The sequence below is a fragment of the Bufo gargarizans genome, chromosome 6, assembly GCF_014858855.1.
Source record: "Bufo gargarizans isolate SCDJY-AF-19 chromosome 6, ASM1485885v1, whole genome shotgun sequence".
Classification (NCBI taxonomy): domain Eukaryota; kingdom Metazoa; phylum Chordata; class Amphibia; order Anura; family Bufonidae; genus Bufo; species Bufo gargarizans.
Genome location: NC_058085.1, coordinates 249,623,177 through 249,645,358, shown reverse-complemented (window position 1 = coordinate 249,645,358; position 22,182 = coordinate 249,623,177). Strand labels below are relative to the sequence as shown.

The 22,182-nt window shown below is 42.1% G+C and overlaps 1 protein-coding gene across 1 annotated transcript in view; it reads right to left on the bottom strand.

Moving 5' to 3' along the window:
• Positions 1-228: 228 nt before the first annotated feature.
• The window catches only part of RPS6KB2 (ribosomal protein S6 kinase B2), a 57,302-nt gene continuing 35,348 nt past the window's right edge, over positions 229-22,182 (bottom strand). The window contains exon 15 of the mRNA XM_044299005.1: positions 229-350. Coding sequence (XP_044154940.1) covers positions 239-350 — 112 coding nt within the window. The 3' untranslated portion in view covers positions 229-238. The remainder of the gene's footprint in view (positions 351-22,182) is intronic.

The window sequence follows — 22,182 nt, the reverse complement described above, 5'->3', positions numbered from 1 at the left end:
GTGTATGGGGTGCTCTAAGGGTGTTACTTCATGAGAAATACATTTATTCACTACAACAAATAATGTAAGGGGAGGTGACAATTCATCTGTAAGTTATAGTATTTTCTACTGAAGGCGTACTTTTCCCTGAGTGCTCTTACACAGAGCTTGGAGGCATCTCCAGCTGCTATTAGGGTTAAAGGTGTTATGTAGAAGCTGCCAGCTCATCTCAGTGTCATGTTTTGGAGGTTAGTGTGGCTCATACACCTCGTCGCCCTTTAGTTTTCCGTCCTTTTGATGAAATTGGAAGTGGCTGAGAGGATTCTTGGGACTTCATCTCATTCTGCGGAATGGAAGGATGACTTCCTGGACTGTAATAAATAAAAAAAGTCACATATTATTCTTCATGATGTACAGCATACAGTGTACTAGCACATGACTTCTGTATCCTTTTTTATCTTTTCGAACCAAACCTAAGCTGGTTTTTTATGCGTTTCTGGTCCAGAAAATGTGTAAGGCTCTGTTCACTTTTTATAGAACTTATGACTAATCTTGAGAGAGTCCATTAATGTAATATCGCCTTTTGAAAAAAAATGTAAAACCTTTGCGTTGTGTTGCTATATTCTGACACCAGTAATGTTTTAAATTTTCAGTCGAGCTGTGTGAGGGCTTGCTTGTTTTTTGTTGGGCGAGCTGTAAATTTACTGGTATCATTTTGGAGAACATGTAACTTTCTGATAATCTAAATTACATTTTTTGTGAAGGTCAGGTGACTAAAAATGGCAATTCTAGCAATGTTTTTTTTTACCACGTTCACTGTGTGCGGTGAATAACATGAGATTTTAGTAAACCGGACATTTTTGGATGTGGCAATACCAATTATGTGTATTTTTCTTCTTTTTTTTTTCTTTAACTTTTTAGAAACTATTCAAACTGATGTCCCTTTGAACCAGTTACCTCTAGGTGCTCTAAAGGGTTAAAAAAAAATATCTACTGTACCTGAATAAAAATTACCCTCTTAACCATCTAGCTGTTGTGCCGGAGCTGAGCTTGGGCTGTGGGAAGAGTACTTAACTGTTCTACCCGAGTGGAAGGGGCTGCTTTAGTTGCTGATATCTCCTGATTCCAGGCTTTCATACAAGCCCAAAATATCACTGTTAGAAATAGAGTCAGGAATAATTCCGGTAAAACCTGCTTTTACTTTCAGCTGCATTCACTGCATCCTGATTTCTAACAGTGATATCTTCCCATGTACTGAAGATAATGCTGATATTCTGTAATTGCTTGGAATGCCAGCTTTCAAACAATACAAAGCCCATATCTGTAGCTGCTACCAAACCAGAGATATGGGCAGCCAAAGCAGCTGCCCCTTCCCTTCAGTCTGGATGAGGAGAGGGAGCGGTTGCAGAGCTGACACCCTGCAGGAGGAAAGAAAAAATATAAAAAAATATATAGAAATGTGGCATTATGATTATTGTAGTGACCCACATAAAAAAGTATGTTATTTTTACCACAAGGTGAATGCCATAAATAAAATTCCACAAAATAATGTAAAAATTGCAGTTTCTTTTAGCTTTCCCCCTAAAAATAAAAAAATAAGTTATTTATGACACTATATATACCCCATAATGGTTCCTAAAAAACCTAACTTTATCCAGCAAAGGAAAAAAAAAAAAAAGTTTTTTTAAAAGTTTTTTTTTTATAATTTTGAAGAAAAAAATTAAAAAGTTATGACTGCTTAAAAAAATATTTAAAAAAAGTTACATTTTGGGAGGGTTTTTCCAATTTTAATGTGACTGTTGGGAGGTTAACGGGGTTGTCCACGTCTATACTATTAATGGCCTATGGCCTATATAATTGCGAATAAGAACCTTTCGAAACGCGTCAACAGCCTGCATCAGAGAGAATTTGAGCCCTGTATTGTCTGTGAAAACTTGCGAAATAAAGAAGGAGAACTTGACACTTCAAAATAAGCGAGTGCTGGAGTCTAAATCATTCTAATTGTTGCTGTATTTATGGCCTACCCCCAAGAGCTTGTAACTGCAGAGCTGCTCCCATCAACTTCAAAGAAAGCAGTGCTGCAGTGACCAGCTCTGTCCACTACACAGAGCTGTATGGTTCCAGTGGTGACTTCCAGTGCCAGAAAGCAATTGCAACACAAGAGAGACATGTAGAATAGTGAAGCCTCTCTTCACACCGTTCCCAAATGAAATGGAAGCCTGAAGAGAGGCTTCACTATTCTACATGTCCCTATTGTCATGGCTTGCTGTAACTTGTGGCGGACCAGTGTTGTCCTTGGCAATTGCTGCCATGATATTAGTATTACATTGGTCATCCCTTGCAGCAGTTCCAGGATCCCTAAACCTATCTCCTAAGTCCTAATCTCTGTCCCTACCCTCCCCCTGTGCGGTTTCTCCAGACGCCAAGCCATCCATGAATGCTTTTAGTCCCAATTTTTTTTTGCCTTTTTTTCCTCCACCCCTGCCTGCACAAATGTTTTGTGTGTGCACTGACCAACATCTGTGCTCAGTTTTTGGCGCAGGGGGTATTTTTTTTCCATCAGTGCTCATTTTTTGGCAGTCTTTTTTTTGTTTTTCTGTACCCTGAACCAACTTTCCTGTGTGCATCACGCAGCCACTGAGCACTGACCAGTACATTTGCAAATCTCGTAGACCCATATTTTATTTCAAACTTGATGCCAGTAACACATCTTAAAGAAGCAGAGTCTCTCAAAAGCAAAGATCTGCAAAACTGCTTTTAAAATTACAGTACATCAACTACAGTACATAATATCAGCAAAAGACTCAAAGAACATGTGCACAAGAGACAAGGCTGACAATCAATACTGAATGCTTGTGATCTACGGGCCCTCAGGCAGCACTGCATTAAAACAAGGCATGATTCTGTATTGGAAATGACTGCATGGGCTCAGGAACACTTCCAGAAAACACTGTCTGTGATCACAGTTCATGCAATCCACAAATGCACGTTAAAGATGTATCATGCAAAGAAGAAGCCACGTTACCACTCCAGAAACTCTGCCATCTTCTCTGGGCCAAAACTCATTTAAAATGGACTAAGGCAAAATGGAAAACTGTTCTGTGGTCAGATAAATCAGAATTGTATATTCTTTTTGGAAACGTAACTATTTTGTCTAGAAAAGCTATTCAAGTTTTCCTACTCCACCCTCCTACTGGATTGAGATTGCGACTTTTTAAATAAGTGGCAGTAATAATCTGGAGTGAAAGTCTTTAACAGTTAACCACACCCACTTCCCCACCCATATTTCAAAACTGGAGTGAGTGGTATAAACATGTAAAAATTATACTTACCTATACTTAAATGGATTATCCCAAGAGTAATGTAAAAAATGAAAATCAGACATAATGTAATATATTATAATCTCTTTCTAACAAAACTAGAACGAGCCCTGTACCTCACATGAAGCCTGAGATCTCCCCAGTCATTGCTCTGCTTGAATTATATCAAGCTGACATCTCAAGGGGAGTGTCTTTTCTGTCACAGCTCAGGGGGCGTGTCTATTCTCTCCCCATCACAACTCAGGCGGCAGATAAAGGATGAAACTGAGCATGTGCGGCCATCTCAGTGAGAAGGACAAAGAAATAAGAAAAAAACAGTATGGGGTGCTACACAAATACATTTTATTGAGTAACTTGGTGGCTATTCCATATTTTTTTATGACATACAATTACTAAAGTATTCAGATCCAGGTGCTGGTTTGAAAACTGTAGAATATTTTCCGTGGGACAACCCCTTTGAGTCTTCCCCAGGAAGGCAGTTTCTCCCCTTCCTGTGCAGATGGAAACTACTAGCAGATTCTGAAGGAAGATCATCTCCACCCCCCAGCTTTTCTTTCCTCCCACTACCTCCTCCTCTTTCACATCGCCATAGAATGCTTAGAATCACTAAGCTGCAAGGTCATATGAGTAGATCAAGTCACATGGGTTACACTTAGCAGATAAATGAAACAACCAGCAAATGCATAGATCTATGTAAGCTATTATATACGCCCTTTTATATTAGGAAATTAAACCTAATTTGAAATTTGGAGGGCTGAAAACAGGGGTCACTTGACTGAGTGACTCATAAGGTCCAGTCCGGACAATGAGAATACAGACTGCCAGGATGAGGATCAGTGGGTGGAAACAACATTATGGAGGAAACGCCCACATTCATTTACAAACCCCCCTTCAGACATTAGTATCCTGGGACTTGTAGGCAAGACTGCAGCAACATGGGAAGGGATTTTCACACAGCAGCAGCTACTGTTATTGAATATAAGTGTAGATAAAGATGGCAGACCAGGACAGAATAACCAGAAGGCAGAAAGAAAACTTGTAGCAGTGATAAAGCAACAATAACGGTTTTGACTTAGAGATATCTTTAGGGTTTTTTTTTTTTTTTTTTATACTTCCATAATAAAAACACTTGTTTTTACAAAATAATCTTTTTTTGTGTCGCCACATTCCAAGAACCAGAACATAACTGTGTGAGGGCTAATATATTAGATATTCTTCTCAAGTGGTAATCATTATCGTTATTACTGTAGCACGTAACTGATATCACTAGTGAAACTACATTGTGTGGTATATTGGTGTGACTTATTTGACCCAGTGATCCGAACACTGGTAAACGTCTGGGTCATGGAATCAATAAAATGGCAAGCGTTAATCTTCTCACTCAATTGTTGGAAAAAAGATCCCATATGTAACAATCAGAGATCAAGAATGTCTCCGATTGATGGAGGAGAGGTGGATAGGTAACGTGCACAGATATACCCCTTCACCTGAGGACAGGAGAACAGAATTTTTTCTCTCCTCCCTGCAACCTGTCAGCTCCCGCACTGCCACTTCTTCAAAGTGGTTGATTACAGCCAGCTGAATGGGGAGGACTGCTTTAATCCCTCATATCTCAGGCAGTAAAGCAGCTATAGATGTGAGCCTGTTTGAAAGGTGAGCTTCAAAACCTGCTTTCAGCTGCTATCACTCCCAACCCGATTTGTAATGGCTATATTTCCTGATGTGAGAGGAGATAATTCTGCAATCCTAGTCTTGTTTTAAAGCTTAGTTTGACAGCTTTCAAGCAAGACTCACAAGCTCAACAAGGCTCATACCTCTACCTTTTACAGAGCCAGAGATATGAAGGATTAAATACAGCCGTCACTCTGCTGCCTGTTGGGCTGAACTGCTAGTTCCTTTTTTCAAAGCCCGAGCAGAACTCAGGCAAAACTGTTAGGGGGTTAAAGGGTCAAACAGAAGGTGGCCTAGCAAAGCACAAGAGATGCCCCCAACTCATATGAGAAAGTTATAGTCTTGGGGGAAAAAATGATAGAACCTTTTTTATTATGTGATAGTTTCTATGATGTTGTTCCCATACATCAGTAACATATACATTTTAATCCTACAATGATCAGCCATATCATAAAACCATTGAATACCATTGATTATCTCATAGCAAAATTATCTATCAATGGGTGGGACATATCAGGCGGCAAGTGAATGGTGAGTTCTTGAAGTTACTGGAAGCAGGAAAAATGGCAATCATAAGGATCTCAGCTACTTTGACAAGGGCTAGTCAACTGGGTCAGAGCAGTTCCAATACAGGTCTTGTGGGGTATTCCTGGTATGTTGTGGTTAGTACCTACTAAAAGTGACCAAAAAAAAGGACATCTGATGATGTGGCAAACAGGGTCAAGAGCATATAATGCTCACTGATGTATGTGTCAGAACACATAGTCCATTGCAGGTAGGTTTTGTACTGGGCTGCATAGCCGCTGACTGGTCAAGGTGACCATGCTCACACCTGTCCACTGTTGAAAGAACCTAGAATGAACATATGAACTGGACCATGAAGCAATGGAAGAAGGTGACCTGGTCTGACGAAACATGTTTTTTTTTTTATAGGATATCGATAGCTAGATACATGTGTGCCACTTACATGGAGAAGAGAAGTCACAGGACACACTTTGGGAAGAATATAACCCGACAGAGGCAGTGCGATGTTCTGGACAATATTCTGTATGGAAATCTTGGGTCCTGGCATTCATGTCTATTTTACTTTACTCCTTCATGACAATATATCTTAAAGGAAGTGGCTTCTCTCAGCAGGGTAATGCCCCTGCCACAACAAATATTGTTCAGGAATGGTTTGAGGATGACATTGAGTTTGATGTGTTGATTTCGCCTTCAAATTCCTCTGATCTCAGTCCAACAGAGCATTTTGCCTCACCTTGGACTTTCAGACTTGTTTTCCCACTAAACCAACTTGTAAAAAATCAAATGTCCGCTACATGCAGAATCTAACTGACTAATAAAGCACAATTTTTCAAGTAGATAACTTTTCATCTCCCCATGTGATCTGGGGAATAGTGGACAGACTGTGCACTGTGCGACATGCAGCCACTTTTCCACAATCCATCTTGCCTGTCAGTCATAGATTTACCTTTGTGCCAATTCACTGGAGCGGAACAAGAACAAAGGAACACTAGGGGGTCTGCTGCTCTCGCACAGTGGTCTGCAAAGTGTCAGTGGTGCTTGCCCGCGAGCAAAGGCACAAAGACGATGCCGACAGTTCTGGGACTGACACCAGGAAACTGTGATGAAACAGTCCAAGTGTGACCACCTCAGTGGGCTACATTAGGTGGACATAACCAAGTGCAACAGATTTTCAAAACAAAGGAGGTACATGAGGGTATAGCAAGTACATACGTCTTATTTTCAAAAATGCTCAATTTAATATTATGTATCAAATTAGCCCAATTAAACACACTTGGAAAACCTGCTGTTAACATCTAGTTACCAGATACCACAAGGCATCTTCAGAGGACACGTGGGGTACATACATGGCCAGGTCACAGCTCTTTTGATGGCATTATGGGGGCAGGTGCTTTTAATGTTGTGACTGATCTGTATATTTTTAAGTAAAGACACAAAAACATTATTCAATGAGAAAAATAAGAACCAAAAAAAGACAAATATTTCAGTCGGTTGCAGGAAGGCTTAACAACAAGCAGTGCAGGAAACTGCATACCACCACTCATACCACACAGAGGCCTGAAGAAAGCAAAGGCACACAGGGGAGGCGACTGGAAACTTGCTAACTGTAGAACAAAACAAATAGAAATATACTGAAGGTGAAGTCTACGCTATTACCACCAATTCCAGGAAGGAAATAACACACTGCTGTGCAGCCAAAAATAATTAATGTTCAGTCACTTAACTCCTTAACCACTTCAGCCCCGCTAGGTGAAACCCCCTTCATGACCAGAGCACTTTTTACACTTCGGCACTACACTACTTTCACCGTTTATCGCTCGGTCATGCAACTTACCACCCAAATGAATTTTACCTCCTTTTCTTCTCACTAATAGAGCTTTCATTTGGTGGTATTTCATTGCTGCTGGCATTTTTACTTTTTTTGTTATTAATCAAAATGTAACGATTTTTTTGCAAAAAAATGACATTTTTCACTTTCAGCTGTAAAATTTTGCAAAAAAAAACGACATCCATATATAAATTTTTCGCCAAATTTATTGTTCTACATGTCTTTGATAAAAAAAAAATGTTTGGGCAAAAAAAAAAATGGTTTGGGTAAAAGTTATAGCATTTACAAACTGTGGTACAAAAATGTGAATTTCCGCTTTTTGAAACAGCTCTGACTTTCTGAGCACCTGTCATGATTCCTGAGGTTCTACAATGCCCAAACAGTAGAAAACCCCCACAAATGACCCCATTTCGGAAAGTAGACACCCTAAGGTATTCGCTGATGGGCATAGTGAGTTCATAGAACTTTTTATTTTTTGTCACAAGTTAGCGGAAAATGATGATGATTTTTATTTATTTATTTTTTCTTACAAAGTCTCATATTCCACTAACTTGCGACAAAAAATAAAAAATTCTAGGAACTCGCCATGCCGCTCACGGAATACCTTGGGGTGTCTTCTTTCCAAAATGGGGTCACTTGTGGCGTAGTTATACTGCCCTGGCAATTTAGGGGCCCAAATGTGTGAGAAGTACTTTACAATCAAAATGTGTAAAAAATGACCGGTGAAATCCAAAAGGTGCACTTTGGAATATGTGCCCCTTTGCCCACCTTGGCAGCAAAAAAGTGTGACACATCTGGTATCGCCGTACTCAGGAGAAGTTGGGGAATGTGTTTTGGGGTGTCATTTTACATATACCCATGCTGGGTGAGAAAAATATCTTGGTCAAATGCCAACTTTGTATAAAAAAATGGGAAAAGTGGTCTTTTGCCAAGATATTTCTCTCATCCAGCATGGTTATATGTAAAATGGCACCCCAAAACACATTCCCCAACTTCTCCTGAGTACGGCGATACCAGATGTGTCACACTTTTTTGCTGCCAAGGTGGGCAAAGGGGCACATATTCCAAAGTGCACCTTTCAGATTTTGCAGGCCATTTTTTTACACATTTTGATTGCAAGGTACTTCTCACACATTTGGGCCCCTAAATTGCCAGGGCAGTATAACTACGCCACAAGTGACCCCATTTTGGAAAGAAGACACCCCAAGGTATTCCGTGAGGGGCATGGCGAGTTCCTAGAATTTTTAATTTTTTGTCACAAGTTAGCGGAAAATGATGATTTTTTTTTTTCTCTTTTTTCCTTACAAAGTCTCATATTCCACTAACTTGCGACAAAAAATAAAAAATTCTAGGAACTCGCCATGCCCCTCACGGAATACCTTGGGGTGTCTTCTTTCCAAAATGGGGTCACTTGTGGCGTAGTTATACTGCCCTGGCAATTTAGGGGCCCAAATGTGTGAGAAGTACTTTGCAATCAAAATCTGTAAAAAAATGACCGGTGAAATCCGAAAGGTGCACTTTGGAATATGTGCCCCTTTGCCCACCTTGGCTGCAAAAAAGTGTCACACATCTGGTATCGCCGTACTCAGGAGAAGTTGGGGAATGTGTTTTGGGGTGTCATTTTACATATACCCATGCTGGGTGAGAGAAATATCTTGGCAAAAGACAACTTTTCCCATTTTTTTATACAAAGTTGGCATTTGACCAAGATATTTTTCTCACCCAGCATGGGTATATGTAAAATGACACCCCAAAACACATTCCCCAACTTCTCCTGAGTACGGCGATACCAGATGTGTCACACTTTTTTGCTGCCAAGGTGGGCAAAGGGGCACATATTCCAAAGTGCACCTTTCGGATTTTGCAGGGCATTTTTTACACATTTTGATTGCAAAGTTCTTCTCACACATTTGGGCCCCTAAATTGCCAGGGCAGTATAACTACGCCACAAGTGACCCCATTTTGGAAAGAAGACACCCCAAGGTATTCCGTGAGGGGCATGGCGAGTTCCTAGAATTTTTTATTTTTTGTCGCAAGTTAGTGGAATATGAGACTTTGTAAGGAAAAAAGAAAAAAAATGAAAAATCATCATTTTCCGCTAACTTGTGACAAAAAATAAAAAATTCTAGGAACTCGCCGTGCCCATCACGGAATACCTTGGGGTGTCTTCTTTCCAAAATGGGGTCACTTGTGGCGTAGTTATACTGCCCTGGCAATTTAGGGGCCCAAATGTGTAAGAAGTACCTTGCAATCAAAATGTGTAAAAAATGGCCTGCAAAATCCGAAAGGTGCACTTTGGAATATGTGCCCCTTTGCCCACCTTGGCTGCAAAAAAGTGTGACACATCTGGTATCGCCGTACTCAGGAGAAGTTGGGGAATGTGTTTTGGGATGTCATTTTACATATACCCATGCTGGGTGAGAGAAATATCTTGGCAAAAGACAACTTTTCCCATTTTTTTATACAAAGTTGGCATTTGACCAAGATATTTCTCTCACCCAGCATGGGTATATGTAAAATGACACCCCAAAACACATTCCCCAACTTCTCCTGAGTACGGCGATACCAGATGTGTCACACTTTTTTGCAGCCTAGATGCGCAAAGGGGCCCAAATTCCTTCTAGGAGGGCATTTTTAGACATTTGGATCCCATACTTCTTCTCACACTTTCGGGCCCCTAAAAAGCCAGGGCAGTATAAATACCCCACATGTGACCCCACTTTGGAAAGAAGACACCCCAAGGTATTCAATGAGGGGCATGGCGAGTTCCTAGAATTTTTTTTTTTTTGCATAAGTTAGCGGATATTGATTTTTTTTTGTTTTTTTCTCACAAAGTCTCACTTTCCGCTAACTTAGGACAACAATTTCAATCTTTCATGGACTCAATATGCCCCTCACGGAATACCTTGGGGTGTCTTCTTTCCGAAATGGGGTCACATGTGGGGTATTTATACTGCCCTGGCTTTTTAGGGGCCCTAAAGCGTGAGAAGAAGTCTGGAATATAAATGTCTAAAAATGTTTACGCATTTGGATTCCGTGAGGGGTATGGTGCGTCCATGTGAGATTTTATTTTTTGACACAAGTTAGTGGAATATGAGACTTAGTAAGAAAAAACAAAAACAAACAAAAAATTTCCGCTAACTTGTGCCAAAAAAAATGTCTGAATGGGGGGGGGGGGGGGGGGGGGGGGGGTGATCAATGACAGGGGGGTGATCAATGACAGGGGGGTGATCACCCATATAGACTCCCTGATCACCCCCTGTCATTGATCACCCCCCCTGTAAGGCTCCATTCAGACATCCGCATGATTTTTTACGGATCCATGGATACATGTATCGGATCCACAGAACGCATGCGGACGTCTGAATGGAGCTTTACAGGGGGGTTATCAATGACAGGGGGTGATCAGGGTAATCAGGGTGATCACCCCCCTGTCACTGATCACCCCCCCTGTAAGGCTCCATTCAGACATCCGCATGATTTTTTACGGATCCATGGATACATGTATCGGATCCACAGAACGCATGCGGACGTCTGAATGGAGCCTTACAGGGGGGTTATCAATGACAGGGGGTGATCAGGGTAATCAGGGTGATCACCCCCCTGTCACTGATCACCCCCCCTGTAAGGCTCCATTCAGACATCCGCATGATTTTTTACGGATCCATGGATACATGTATCGGATCCACAGAACGCATGCGGACGTCTGAATGGAGCCTTACAGGGGGGTTATCAATGACAGGGGGTGATCAGGGTAATCAGGGTGATCACCCCCCTGTCACTGATCACCCCCCCTGTAAGGCTCCATTCAGACATCCGCATGATTTTTTACGGATCCATGTATCGGATCCACAGAACGCATGCGGACGTCTGAATGGAGCCTTACAGGGGGGTTATCAATGACAGGGGGTGATCAGGGTGATCACCCCCCTGTCACTGATCACCCCCCCTGTAAGGCTCCATTCAGACATCCGCATGATTTTTTACGGATCCATGGATACATGTATCGGATCCACAGAACGCATGCGGACGTCTGAATGGAGCCTTACAGGGGGGTTATCAATGACAGGGGGTGATCAGGGTAATCAGGGTGATCACCCCCCTGTCACTGATCACCCCCCCTGTAAGGCTCCATTCAGACATCCGCATGATTTTTTACGGATCCATGTATCGGATCCACAGAACGCATGCGGACGTCTGAATGGAGCCTTACAGGGGGGTTATCAATGACAGGGGGTGATCAGGGTGATCACCCCCCTGTCACTGATCACCCCCCCTGTAAGGCTCCATTCAGACATCCGCATGATTTTTTACGGATCCATGGATACATGTATCGGATCCACAGAACGCATGCGGACGTCTGAATGGAGCCTTACAGGGGGGTTATCAATGACAGGGGTTGATCAGGGTAATCAGTGTGATCACCCCCCTGTCACTGATCACCCCCCCTGTAAGGCTCCATTCAGACATCCGCATGATTTTTTACGGATCCATGGATACATGTATCGGATCCACAGAACGCATGCGGACGTCTGAATGGAGCCTTACAGGGGGGTTATCAATGACAGGGGGTGATCAGGGTAATCACCCCCCTGTCACTGATCACCCCCCCTGTAAGGCTCCATTCAGACATCCGCATGATTTTTTACGGATCCATGGATACATGTATCGGATCCACAGAACGCATGCGGACGTCTGAATGGAGCCTTACAGGGGGGTTATCAATGACGGGGTGATCAGGGTAATCACCCCCCTGTCACTGATCACCCCCCCTGTAAGGCTCCATTCAGACGTCCGCATGTGTTTTGCGGATCCGATCCATGTATCCATGGATCCGTAAAAATCATGCGGACGTCTGAATGGAGCCTTACAGGGGAGTGATCAATGACAGGGGGGTGATCAATGACAGGGGGTGATCAGGGAGTGTATATGGGTGATCACCCGCCTGTCATTGATCACCCCCCTGTAAGGCTCCATTCAGACGTCCGTATGCTTTTTGCGGATCCGATCCATGTATCCGTGGATCCGTAAAAATCATACGGATGTCTGAACGGAGCCTGACAGGGGGGTGATCAATGACAGGGGGGTGATCAGGGAGTTTATATGGGGTGATCATGGGTGATCAGGGGTTTATAAGGGGTTAATAAGTGACGGGGGGGGGGGGGGGGGGGGTGTAGTGTAGTGTGGTGTTTGGTGCGACTGTACTGACCTACCTGAGTCCTCTGGTGGTCGATCCTAACAAAAGGGACCACCAGAGGACCAGGTAGGAGGTATATTAGACGCTGTTATGAAAACAGCGTCTAATATACCTGTTAGGGGTTAAAAAATTCGGATCTCCAGCCTGCCAGCGAGCGATCGCTGCTGGCAGGCTGGAGATCCACTCGCTTACCTTCCGTTCCTGTGAGCGCGCGCGCCTGTGTGCGCGCGTTCACAGGAAATCTCGCGTCTCGCGAGATGACGCATATATGCGTGACTGTGCGCCAGCCTGCCACCTCCGGAACGCACATGTGCGTTAGGCGGTCCGGAGGTGGTTAAAGGGGTTGTCTCAGAACAGATGTTGATGGCATATCATTAGGATTTGCCACCGATGTTCAGACCCTGGCAAAAATCTGTAACCTTCTTCCATTACTCAACTGACATTCTGAGCCTCTGTGACAGATTAACCTTTTATGCCACATCTACAGTACAGAGCTCACCCTTCATGACCTTATCTTTATTTAGAAAAAAACAGGTTTCATTTTGTGGGTATAGCAACTATGCATATCCATGTGTCTCCGTGGAAACAGACTACAAAAAAAAAATCCTGTGTAGTCCGATCCTGTTAGCGTACTCTGTCCTCCTCTTCCCACAAACATACAGTGCCTTGCAAAAGTATTCACCCCCCTTGACTTTTTTTTCGTATTTTGTTACATTACAGACTTAAGTTCAATGTTTTGTTAATCTGAATTTTATGTGATGGACCAGAATACAATAGTCTAAGTTGGTGAAGTGAAATGAGAAAAATATATAAATAAAACTATTGTTTAGAAATAGAAAACAGAAAATTGGCATGTGCGTATGTATTCACCCCCTTTGTTAGGAAGCCCATAAAAAGCTCTGGTGCAACCAATTACCTTCAGAAGTCACATAATTAGTGAAATGATATCTACCTGTGTGCAATCTAAGTGTCACATGATTTGTCATTACATATACACCCCTTTTTTGAAAGGCCCCAGAGGCTGCAACACCTAAGCAAGAGACATCACTAACCAAACACTGCCATGAAGACCAAGGAACTCTCCAAACAAGTAAGGGACAATGTTGTTGAGAAGTACAAGTCAGGGTTAGAGTATAAAAAAAATATCCAAATCTTTGATGATCCCCGGGAGCACCATCAAATCTATCATAACCAAAATGGAAAGAACATGGATGTGACGAATACCACCCCTCGTGCCTGCTTGACGTCACCTACGTCGAGCTCACGAGGTGCGGTTTGGTCATGGGTTACCAAAGCGCGACGTTGCGCCCTCCAGAGAAGCAGGCAAGGTCAGCTTGGTACAGTTTACACAGACACCTCTTGTCTACGCGGGCACAGAGAGGCAACAAGCTGAGAGAGCCTTTTTACTGCCGCAGTGAAAATGGCGCCTTCTCAGCCCAGGTAACTGCCACCAGCTTCTCGTTTGATATAAGCCTAGTCTGATAACAGGATTATATAGGTTGAGAAATCAACCCGCGGTAGCTTATAACTAGGCTGAACTTGCTGGCACAAGCCTTTTAACCTGTAGCTGGTCCCTCCCCTCCTGGCCTTTGGGAGGGGTCCACCCCCCCTCTTGCTGAGCTGGCAGCAAAAGACCCACAAAATTCTTTAGGGTTCATAGCTCCAGGCCAGAAGGTCACAGGGAGATGGATCTGGGACCACCAACGGATCCGCCTGGGTTCCGGCTACAAGTAGAGTCCAAACATGGTACCGTTATTGGGTTTCTGTGGGGAGATATGGATATCTTCCTTCCCTGGCATCCCACCATCAAACCAAGAACATGGGCACGTTCCTTGTGACCACCGGGGCACAAATATGTATCCGGTTTGCGCCTGCGATGGCCGGGCGATTCATAATTCCTTATGAAATGTAGGTGCCAACATGTCTGGGAGGTATCATTGCAAGGAGTGCATTAATTTGAGAGGCAGCACAGAGACCTAAGGTAACCCTGGGGGAGCTGCAGAATTCCACAGCATAGACTGGAGTATCTGTACATAGGACGACAATAAGTGTTGTGCCTTTTCATAGGTAAATACATTGATATCCAATTCATTCTAGTCAAGATGGATGTTCATTACCTTTAAGAGTCATACTCGACTATATTTACAATTTTGTTTGTCTTGAGTAGGCCAAAGTAAGGTCGCACAAAGGTTTCTGTGTAAAAAGGTTTCTACTCTTCAGTGTTATTCTTCTTATTAATATACCGTTCTGAGAAGCTTCCTTGTCTACTTATAAATTTATGACGGGAGATAAAGATAAGGTCTATGCAGCTGGTGATAATTACCTATACAATTAGGTATTTATTAATGAAGCAAAATATATAATATTCATGTATTCATTCAATGAGCCTTAGTTAGTCTTTAGCATAAGACAATCAGTAGGACATATATTATATATTACTTTATATTATATTATTATATGTTATGAAGACAACATGTATCCAGTATATTATATATATATTTCTCATTAGGAGAATATTCGTCTCTAAAAGAGTGTCTGTAAAGATGTGTGTTTTGTAACAATTAATCACATCTTTGGTATGACAGGAGGTACTCATATCTGTGAGAAAACAAGGCCATTCATATCATTACGGTCCATAAATCAAGTGTTAGAAACATTCAAAGAGATGCCTAGAGGTCTGTCTCTAATTGCTACAAGTGTCAGAATTAACCCTGTAGCTTTGAATTAAAGCTTCTAAGGTCAAATGTATAGAATACGTTTTATTCAGACTTACATAAGTTAACCCTTTATACCAGGGATGTCAAACTCGTGGCCCTCCAGCTGTTGCAAAACTACAACTCCCATCATGCCTGGGCATACTACAGCTATCAGGGAATGATGGGAGTTGTATTTTTGCAACATCTGGAGGGCCATGAGTTTGACAGCCATGCTTTATACTATGATGCAAATAGCTTACACAGCAGTGCCACCTAGGTATGAGTAGGTCACATTACAACAGTAGCAAAAGTGCATTCTGGGTTAAGTTATGATGTCACATTTTTTATCAATAGTCACGCCCGTCCGACAATGATTGGAAAGTTCCAAACTAGGAAGGTGTGTATAACTGATAAGTTTGTGGTCATAAACCACACAAAGAGTTTAGAGAGAGAGGGGGGGAAATTGAGCTCTCTAGAGGGGTCTATCAAGATGAAAGCCATGATGAGATGCGCTATGATGGACCACCCAGCTTTCCTAGGAGCAGAAGTGAGATTCACACCAGGACTTGGTAAGAGACACAGAAAATTATATTTCATTTTATTAAGACTAATTTGATACTGTGGGTGAAATTATACCATCTAGATTGGCGAATAAATAAATAAATTAATTGATCAGTTCCATATTGAGATGTAGTCTTAGGATATTGTGAGACTTTATTCTACCTGCAGAAGAATCAAGACTCATAATCTAGCAAAGCATAATATGATTGCATATATATATATATATATATATATATATATATATATATATAAATAAAACATTCTTCGCCAAGCTAAATGATGGGTTCCCACAGGAAAGACTTATTTCAAGTCCTTCCCATTTAAGATATGATCTAGCAAAGATCCTAGATCCCTGTTATTTGTCTTAATATTCTTACCAAAGTTATATGTGTGAAAATAGTCCAGGATGGGGTGGAAGGATACAGTTATCTCTTCTAAGTTATATCCTTGAATGGATTTGCCCATTCTGGAAGTCATGTGATGTGTAGTTAGTTAGAGTGGGGAGGAATGTATTCAGCATTCTATATTGATGTCTAGGATTAGACATGCCCATCTTGATATCATGAGGTTTTCTCTGAACAGTAGTAATATATATAACTTATGTTCCTATTTTGATATCCTAACCTAATAATAGCTTGGTTATAATGTGACAAGTTATTTCCACTCACATGTATAGTTAAGCTTGTAATGCTTTATATTAACGCTGAATATATTCATTTGCATGTATCATTGTGTTTATTTACTTATATATGTTTATAACCTTGTAACCAATAAATCTGCATATTTTTACACCTGTGTATTATTGTATAATGCAGAACTACACCTTTATCATTAATGTCATCTCACGTCAAAAATAACTTATTTATCTGAGGAAATAGGTCGGACTCAGATGTGAATTGTATCAATTAGGTTGTCCACAATTCACCAGGTCATGATTTTAAGAATTTATGACAAATTTAATAATTTATTTTTTATGGTTAATTATTTGTATGACCATAATTAATAATTCTTAATTGAATTATTACTTCCCGACATAAGCCGTACGCTCCATAGAGTTGGGCTTTATGACAGAGTGGCCAGAAGAAAACCATTACTTTCAGCTAAAAACAAAAAGGCATAGTGTGAGTTTGCGAAAAGGCATGTGGGAGACTCCCAAAATGTATGGAGGAAGGTGCTGTGGACTGATAAAACCAAAACTGAACTTTTCACCCATAAAAAAACGCTATGTCTGGTGCAAACCCAACACATCACAACGCCCAAAGAACACCATGCTCACAGTGAAACATGGTGGTGGCAGCATCATGCTGTGGGGATGTTTTTCAGCAGCCGGGACTGGGAAACTGGTCAGAGGGATATTCTTGAGCAAAAGCTGTACCACTCTGTGCGTGATTTGAGGCTAGGACGGAGGTTCACCTTCTAGCAGGACAATGACCCCAAACACACTGCTAAAGCAATACTTGTGGGGAAACATGTAGATGTGTTGGAATGGCCTAGTCAAAGCCCAGATCTCAATCCAACAGGAAATCTGTGTTCAGACTTAAAGATTGCTGTTCAGAAGTGCAAACCATCCAACTTGAAGGAGCAGGAGAAGTTTTGCAAGGAGGAATAGGCAAAAATCCCAGTGGTAAGATGTGGCAAGCTCATAGAGACTTATCCAAAGCCAACTGGAGCTGTGATTGCCGCAAAAGGTGGCTCTAAAAAGTATTGACTTTAGGGGGGTGAATAGTTGACTTTTTCTGTTATTTTGTCCTATCTGTTGTTTGCTTCACAATAAAAAAAAGAAGAAAAGAAAATATAAATCTTCAAAGTTGTGGGCATGTTCTGTACATTAAATGATGCAAATCCTCAAATAATCCATTAGGGCTTGTAATCGATAATAATCGATAACTGGATTCGTTGCCGACGAATCCAGTTATCGAATAATCGTCCGATTCGTTGCTATGCGGGCGGTTTACTTTAAATCACTGCATCTTTATTTTACCTTACAATGACGCTCCAGTAACAGGCAGAGCGGACGGCGGCGTAACGTCACTTACTCATGTGACGCGCCTGCTCCGCCTCCTTCATTCATAAAGTGGGAGGAGCAGGTGCGTGAGTGACGTTACGCCGCCGCCTGTTCTGCCTGTTACCTGAGCTTCATTGTAAGGTAATAAAGATGCGCTGACGAGTAAAAGTTACTTCCGGATTAGTCTGCTGTGAGCAGCGGGGCCGGGGCTGTTATGGGGAGGGGGGATCTGTGTATGGCACTGCTATGGTCAGGGGGGATCTGTGTATGGCATGACCCCTCCATAACAGTGCCACCCACAGGACCCCTCCATAACAGTGCCACCCACAGGACCCCTCCATAACAGTGCCACCCACAGGACCCCTCCATAACAGTGCCACCCACAGGACCCCTCCATAACAGTGCCACCCACAGGACCCCTCCATAACAGTGCCCCCCACAGGACCCCTCCATAACAGTGCCCCCCACAGATCCCCTCCATAACAGTGCCCCCCACAGATCCCCTCCATAACAGTGCCCCCCACAGATCCCCTCCATAACAGTGCCCCCCACAGATCCCCTCCATAACAGTGCCCCCCACAGATCCCCTCCATAACAGTGCCCCCCACAGATCCCCCCATAACAGCGTCATCCACAGATCCCCCATAACAGCGCCATCCCCAGATCCCCCCCATAACAGCGCCATCCCCAGATTCCCCCATAACAGCGCCATCCACAGATCCCCCCATAACAGCGCCATCCACAGATCTCCCCATAACAGAGCCATCCACAGATCTCCCCATAACAGTGCCATCCACAGATCCCCCCATAACAGTGCCATCCACAGATCTCCCCATAACAGTGCCATCCACAGATCTCCCCATAACAGTGCCATCCACAGATCCCCCCATAACAGCGCCATCCACAGATCTCCCCATAACAGTGCCATCCACAATTTGTTTTAATATGGCCTTTGAACATAATTTTTCAAGTAAAATCATATAAACCTCTTTGTTTTGTAATTTTGGTGTTTTTTCCCGATTAATCGATAAAATTCTCGACAACTAATCGATTATTCAAATAATCGTTAGCTGCAGCCCTACAATCCATGTTAATTTCAGGTTGTGAGGCACCAAAATACGAAAAAAGTCAAGGGGGTGAATACTTTTTCAAGGCACTGTAGATTTGCTAGGTTACAAGAAGTAGGGTGGCAGATGGAAGTAAGTATGGGTGCATAATTTCTCTACACAGGTACTGTCTTTAGTGTTACTACGGAAATGCATAGGAGCCGTACACGTAAAACAGAAGGACATTTTTCACAAGACTAATCAACTGGTTCTGTCTATCCTTCTACTATGAGAAGGCAATTCAAAACTAGGTGCTTTAAAGGATGTGCTGTTCTTAGGAAGCCATTACCGAAGAAATTAAAGGGGATCTGTCATCATAATTCTTAATAAATGAGTAGTACTTCAGATAAGGAGTATAGATCTCTATTTTGTTCATATTGGGGGTAGAGGGGGGTAGGAAAAAAAAATGTTGATCTGGACTCCTTATCTGCAGTACTACGACAGATAATAGCCCAAGATCATGGTCACGGATTCCCTTTAAGAAAAAAAGCTTCACTAGAAGTTAGAACATAGGAACTGTATATGAGATGTGGAGTAAGGATATAATTGAACTCATGTGTCTAAGGCCTCATGCACAGAATGACTACTTTTGTGTGTGACTGTGTTCACAAAGAGGTTCTATTGCCAAGTCTCCGCCCCTTACTTCTTCTTTCTAGCCATATCGCGGAGACTTGGTTGGGGCAAGTGGGACAACTCCTTTCTTACAAATTGTTTTTACTGGGATGTTGTCTGATTAGTCCAAATGGATGGCCTAAAGCCTGACTTATGGACCCAAGGATATCCACAAACTCATCATAGCCAATTAGTATGAGTCACTTTCTGGGCTCCCTGATGCCACTATGGAGAATGTATGGACTAATCTAGCCTGTAGCAGGATAATGAATGAGCATAAGAACTGGTCATGGATGGTAGATCAATGGAGTCTTCCTCTGAGGTTGTTCATACATTCCCGCAACATATGCAAAACTCTGCACTGCCTGAGCAGCTCATGCAGAAATTAGCTTTGAACCTCTTGCGGGAGTGTACTGTAAAACGAATCAAAGACTTTGCACCCATGAACAGCCTATAGTTCCATTCAGGACTTTATGGACAATCTCCTGGGACCCAAACTGGACAGCCCAGGAAGGCTTATGATCTGCTTGAAGGATGCTTTGTGGTATGCCAGAAACCATAAAAAGTAGGGTATGTAAAACTATCATGGACAGTCCAGAATTTCAAGAAGCAAATTAACATCCTATGCTTCTTGTGCATGGAGGGGGTGGAGAGAGCAGGAAGTTTATGACGTGCACCTTCAGAAGACAGCTGCGGGGCAGTAAGTGATGTCTGGAAAGAGGGTGTTGTTTTGGCAACTGCTGGCATTCCATCCAGGAACACACAGCCATTTTTAAATTGCCCATGATGTTAAGGACCTACTGTGTAAAAAGACCATGAAAACTTGTATTCATCACCTCCCGTCCGCACGTTGACTATAAACGTCCGGGAGGTGGTTCTCTATTTCTGAATGGACGTTCCAGAATTGTGCAGCTGCTGATCGGGTTGCCCACTGTCAGTGACAGCAGGGCAACCCAGAGAGAAGTCTGGGACAGTGCCCAGGTGTCCCTGCCTTCTAGATCGATGTATACACAGCGCTCACCGAGCGCTGTGTATGCAGAGCAGAAAGCACTATGCGCTTCCTGTTCCGGCCCGGCGGTCATGTGACAGCCGGGACCAGAGAGTGCAGGAGCTGTGTGAGGTCTTTCACAGACCTCGATGAGCCCTGCACTGAGGCTGTACAACGCTGTATTGCGCTGCACAGCCTCTCTGGGGGGTGCATTTATCCTGTAACTGGGGCTATTATGTCAGCCCCAGTTACAGGAGAAATCAACAGTGAAAAAACAAAAAGTGAAGTAAATGTCCCCCAGAGGTCTTGTATGACCTTATGGGGGACGAAAAGTGTAAAATAAAAAATAAAGTGTTAAAAATAGAAAAAATTAACTAAAATAGACGAATTTGGTATTGCCGCGTCCGTGACGGTCGGCTCTATAAATATATCACATAATCGACCCAGTCCGATAAACACCATAAAAAAACCCCAAAAAAACGGTGTCAAAACAAGCAATTTTTGTCACCTTACATCACAAAAAGTGCAACACCAAGTGATCAAAAACGGCGTATGTCCCATAAAATGGTACCAATAAAACAGTCACCTCATCCCGCAAAAAATTAGCCCCTACATAAGAAAATCTCTCAAAAAATAAAAAAATATATAGCTCTCAGAACATTGACACATTAAAACATAATTTTTTTATTTCAAAAATGCTATTATTGTGTAAAACTTAAATAAATAAGAAAAAAGTATACATATTAGGTATCGCCACGTCCGTAACAATCTGCTCTATAAAAATGTCACTTGACCGAACCCCTACGCTGTGTACGCTGTAAAAATAAATAAATAAAAACTGTGCTAAAACCTTGGTCACCTTGCCCCATAAAGTGTTATAATGAATGATCAAAAAATCATATGTACCCAAAAATAGTACCAATAAAACTGGCACCTTATTCCCTAGTTTCCAAAATGGGATCACTTCTAGGGAGTTTCTACTGTAAGGGTGCATCAGGGGGGCTTCAAATGGGACATGGCATCTAAACACCATGTGGAGTTCCTTTTCTTCTGCGCCCTGCTGTGTCCCCAAACAGCAGTTTATGACCACATGTGGGGTGTTTCTGTAAACCGCAGAATCTGGGTAATAAATATTGAGTTTTGTTTGGCTGTTAACCATCGATGTGTTAAAGAAAAAATTGGATTAAAAAGGAAAATCTGCAAAAAAAAGTGAAATTAAAAAATTTGATCTCCATTTTCCTTTAATTCTTGTGGAACGCCTAAAGGGTTAACAAAGTTTATAAAATCGGTTTTAAGTAACTTGAGGGGTGTAGTTTCTACAATGGGGTCATTTAGGGGGGTATCCACTATGTAGGCCCCACAAAGTGACTTCCTTAAAAATGTGAAGAATTGCTTCTAAACTTCTAAAGTCCTAAAATAAAAAATATGACATTTCCAAAATGATGCCAACATAAAGTAGACATATGGGGAATGTTAAGTAATAAATATTTTATGAGGTATCACTTTCTGTTTTAAAAGCAGAGAAATTGAAATTTAGAAAATTGCTAATTTTTCAAAATTTTTGGTAAATTTTCAATTTTTTCATAAAGGTGAACTATATCGACTCAAATTTCTGACTATAGTAAAGAAAAACCGGCACTCACTGAATCTTGAAGAAATGAAATCTTTATTGTCACATATAATCCGTGACGCGT